This window comes from Manacus vitellinus, unplaced genomic scaffold (assembly GCF_001715985.3).
Source record: "Manacus vitellinus isolate BGI_N305 unplaced genomic scaffold, ASM171598v3 scaffold_15_pilon, whole genome shotgun sequence".
In the NCBI taxonomy this organism is placed as follows: domain Eukaryota; kingdom Metazoa; phylum Chordata; class Aves; order Passeriformes; family Pipridae; genus Manacus; species Manacus vitellinus.
The window spans coordinates 15,085,847-15,090,677 of record NW_021939122.1 but is presented as its reverse complement, the minus strand read 5'-3'; the positions used below and the strand labels follow the sequence as shown (position 1 = coordinate 15,090,677).

At 47.3% G+C, this 4,831-nt stretch overlaps 1 protein-coding gene across 1 annotated transcript; it reads right to left on the bottom strand.

Moving 5' to 3' along the window:
• Positions 1–2,226: 2,226 nt before the first annotated feature.
• On the bottom strand, positions 2,227–4,830 carry ADRA2A (adrenoceptor alpha 2A; the record flags this gene model as incomplete). The annotated part of the gene is made up of 1 exon (XM_008926345.3): positions 2,227–4,830. A coding segment is annotated over one exon (1,314 nt), but the record flags the coding sequence as incomplete, so codon positions are not given.
• Between the last annotated feature and the right edge of the window lies 1 nt (position 4,831).

The window sequence follows — 4,831 nt, the reverse complement described above, 5'->3', positions numbered from 1 at the left end:
GCCTTAGTCAGAAGACAGCAAAGGCAGTAGGAGATGGGAAGTTCAGACATTAGTCACAAGGGCAGGCAGGCAGCTCTGCCCTGTCAGACGCAGGGAGCCGCTACACCGCACAAAAGAGCCCAGTGAGAATTTCATTTGACTGGGCTGAACCATGAGGGCAGGAGGCTGTGGGAGGACTACAGCTCTGGAGGCATTATTTCAGGAGTTTGCACCTTACTCTTCCTTTTGATGGAAAATCAGGAGCAATTAGATATTTCAGCTGTGTAAAGCTTCACCAACTGAAAGCCCAGCAAAGCCCCAATCTCCCAGCCCCAAACCCAACAAAGTACTCTATTGTCCATACTAGAGATTTGGCTGCAGAGACATCAGACAGCCAGAGGGATGGGGCAAGTGTAATAAATGGCTGCTGGATCACCTCCTGTCCCAGGCACTGACCCGGTGCCTCCCACAGGGTCTGCTTTGTAAAACCCTCCAAGGCCAGAGAGAGGAAGGAGGACACTCTACCAGAATCAAGCTCCCCTGGCCTGCAAAGGCCACCATGAGATGAGCAAGATGTTCATCTCTGGGCCACCATTAAGTGCCCTACTCCCAGCAGTGATGCCTCCTGCCAGCCCTGGACCCCTCCCAGATTGCTGAGCACCTCCAAATGCAACTCCAGTGGCACTTGCAGAGTGGGGCTGTGAGACCAGCAGCTCCAGCATGGGGCCCTGGTCACTCATTTCCTCACCAAATAAGAAGCATACCAGGGAAACAGGATGACATCAAGTAACCCAACAGTGGGAAGAGCAGGTGCCAGAGCTCCCAGACAGTTACATGCGCTGCTGGGCAAAACAAAGCCCACACTAAAGCATTCACAGGATTGACACCTTTAGTGTTCCCCACCTTTGGAGTTACCTGGCACTTGTGGCAAAGCCGAAGCTGATGGTGAGCAGACCTTGGCATCCTCAGGGAGGTAGGTAGCCTCAGAGAAGCAGTTCCACGTTTAGTGGGAGAACAATCCCTCATCACCTCCTGCAGGGAGGGTCTTGGCAGCCCTGGTGTAAGGGCAAGAGAGCCTGGCTGGCTGGCTCTTGCGAGCTGGAAACAAAGCCCCACTCAGATAAACACTCCTGCATACATCAAGAAATGTTTCCTTCCAGCCTAATCATTTCTAATCCCATCTGCAACCTAATTATTAAAAACCTTCACAACTCAAGAGCTGTAAACACTGTGCCAGGCAGGCGTCCCCAGCAGTAGTGCCAGGCTGCATTTCCAGGAAGCAAATCACACCCTCAAACCCTGAGCTCTTTTCTTTAAGAAACACGTGAATGCTCTCACTGTGGCACAAAGGAGGAGTGGAAATACCGAAAAAATATTAAGGACTCATTTGTTATTATGCCACTGCACAATGAACGGAGCCATTGTTCCCTACCTGGGCTAACAACGCCTTTCAGAAAATACAAAGCACTTTTCCCCCCTGTCCTTTAAAAAATGTCAAGACCAAGGCTGCTGGAGGAACAGTGAGCAGTTCAGAAAATAAAATACAATACAATAAAATAAAGCAGCTAACAGATTGTTCAGAGGGTTTTCACACTTGATCTGTAAACGCTCTTTTATTTAATAAAAATAATCATCCATTATAGCAACTTCTGCTTGTGGTTTGGTTGGGTGTTTTTTTTTTTTACATTAAAGCACAGTTTATTTGCTTTCCTCATCTCTTGAGGATTCAGTTCTGAAAATGCAAGTGAATGTAAACATTGCTTTCCAGGTCCCAAGATGCATCTGAGGACCCTTGGAGTTAATTACAAAGTCAAAAGAGAGAGCAAAATCAACAGAACACTTCTCAAAAGTAAAAAGGTATTTTTAAAGTCTCTTCCATACGACTCCAGAGAAGGCAAATTCATCTTATACATGAAACTTCCACAAACTTTGCTTTCTCCAAACAATTTCTATGACTTGTCAGTATTTGATAAAGCTGTTTTCATAACATTAAAAGACTTGCAGACTCATTTATTTTTAGAAATAAAAAGCTTTTCCTATAAATGTTCTCCAGAAATTTATTCATGGCACAAGGATGTTAGATTTGTTCTGTCCACTTTTGTTTTGTTTTTGGTTTGGGGTTTTTTTGTTGTTGTTTGGGTTTTTTTAGCAGAAAAAGCTGAAAGCCATTTCAGGAAAGAGTGTAAAAGCAGTATTAACCCTCTCTCCTGCTGCAATCTCACAATATTTACACATATATTTAAAAAAAAAAAAAAGCTTAATCACACTATAAAATACTGGAAAAAATGTCAGTTAGGTTTCCCACTTCAGAGTTTTGCCCTGTATAAGACTGAAAGAGGGATGCTTTAATATGTCCTAGAAAAATGAGACTGGCAGGTTAAAAACGGAACTTTTCCCCCTCTGAGAAAGACAAGAAGGCCCATTGTGCACAAACCCCCTCCTCTCTGCAGGAAATCCCACAGGAGTTAAACTACAACAAATCAACACAGATGAGATAACTTGATATGCAGAGCCCTGTTATTTGCTTTGAAATGTTATCTATTTACAGTTGAGGTGGAGGAAGCGAGTGAGCATCGAACACATTTCGGTGCTGCAGACTGGTACAATATCAAACAAGATTAACTCGTGGGGAGCTTGGCTGGGTCCCAAGCCTCACGTTGCAGGGGAGATAGTCTCGGTTGCCTGGGACATCCCTGCCTGCACAGCAAAGGCACCGCTCCATCAGGGTCTGCTTTAATGAGTAACAAGACAGCAGTTGCCATCTCAGCTGTATTGTATCACAGGCAACACAGCAATCAAATGAAAACAGGTATGATATAAAAAAATAACAACAAAAATAGCCAGTCTGGTGAGGTCTGTGATCCTAAGCTTTATAGCCAAAACAAAAAAAATCACATTGAAAATTTTAGTAATATTATCAAACTGTCAGGTAGGGGATGGCTCTAGTTGTTCAGTGGTTTTGAGAGAAGGGTTTTTAAGGGGGTGGAAAGAGAGAGACTTTGAAGGTGTCAAAAATTAAAGCATTCACAGTTTCAAAGCTGCTTGCCTTACAAAAATTAAGACATTCAAATTCAAGAATACAATACTGTATTTTACAAGAGGGTCAAAATTCATACATATACAACAGGGAAAAAAAAGATACAACAAAATAATAAAGCCAACACCTCTGGTGTGGCATACTCCCTTTTTGTTGTTCATCTCATAGAGCTGCACGCTGTTTGTCTTTAAAGAGTCAAACTGAGCAGTCATGAAAACATCCACTGAGAGATTCTGGCAAAAATAAAAAAAACCCTAACAAAATAAACCAAGCAAGTCAAAGGCCATCCTCCCCTGGAAAGCCAAATGCCACAGCTCGGACCTCCACTTGCCTGCTGCTCCTCACTGCTGCTTCCCAGCACTTCCATAGGCTCCTCTCGGGTTTTAAAGGCTTCCTGCTCACAAGCTAAAGGAAACCATCCCATGCAAGCACAGTCCGAGAGAGACATGCTTTACTCTCCTACAAAGTCTTGATTAGTCCTGCCCACAGCAAAGGCTCCTTCAAACAATCCTTTTCCTCTCTATCCTGCAGAGGATCCTTTTGAAGGCCCGCCTGAAGTCATGGTTGAAAATGGTATAGATGACGGGATTCAAGGAGCTATTGCAGTACCCGAACCAGAAGAAGAACTTGAAGAGGGTGTCAGGCACGGAGCAGCTCTCACAGACGGCCATCAGCGTGTAGGTGAAGAAGAAGGGGAACCAGCAGATGACAAAGACCCCAATCACCACTGCGAGCACAAAGGTGAAGCGCTTCTCCCGGTTCTGCCTGCCCCTCCACCGGGATCCTTTGGTGTTCCTCTCCTCCTCCGTCTTCCTGGGCAAACTGTCCCCAGGCTTAATTTGGCTCAGCTTAGTCTTGGTCTTTCCTCTTGACGGTCTCTCTGACTTCTTACACTGGTTGTTCTCCTGGTGCTCGGAGGAAGAGGTCTCCTCCATGTCTATGCCATTGACCTCTCCCTCCTGCCCACCGCTGCCTCCTGCCGCCTTCTCTCCGTTGAGCTGCGCTGTGGCTGGCAGGTCCTCCTTGTCAGTTAAGCCATTCTGCTTCTTCTCAGGGCGCTCTGCTCGCTTGTTCGGTGGTACCCTGGTTCGCCTCTTGGCTATCTGGTAGATGCGCACGTAGACCAGGATCATGATGAGGCAGGGGGCAAAGAAGGAGCCAATGCTAGAAGAGATGATGTACCACTTCTCATCATTGATCTTGCACTCTGCCACCCCCTGGTCAGCCTGCTGCCCGCTCTTCTTCTCGATGGAGATGAGTGGTGGGAAGGAGATGACAGCTGAGATGACCCAGACGATGAAGATGATGCACTTGATGCGGCGTGGGGTGCGCTTGAGGTTGTACTCGATGGCTTGTGTGATGGACCAGTAACGGTCCAGGCTGATGGCACACAGGTGAACGATGGAGGAGGTGCAGAACAGCACATCCAAGGCCAGGTAGATCTCGCACCAGACTTTACCAAAGTACCAGTACCCCATCATCTCATTTGCCAGTGAGAAGGGGATGACCAGTGTGGCCACCAGGATGTCAGCCGAGGCTAAGGAAACCAGGAAGAGGTTCTGGGGGGCTTTGAGCGCCCGGCTGGTGAAGACAGCAATAATGACCAGGACGTTGCCGAAGACAGTGAAGAGCATGAGCAAGCCGGCCAAGCTGATGAGGGTGATGGTGGTGTGCAGAGGGTACGGCGTGCCCCAGCCCGGCCCGGCCCCGCTGTCGTTGAAAGTCCCGTTGCTGCCGGGAGGCGGGTAGCCCTCCTCCTCCTCCAGCTGTCGCTGGTACTCCATGGAGGAGAAGAAGTGGCCCCTCTCCGTGAAC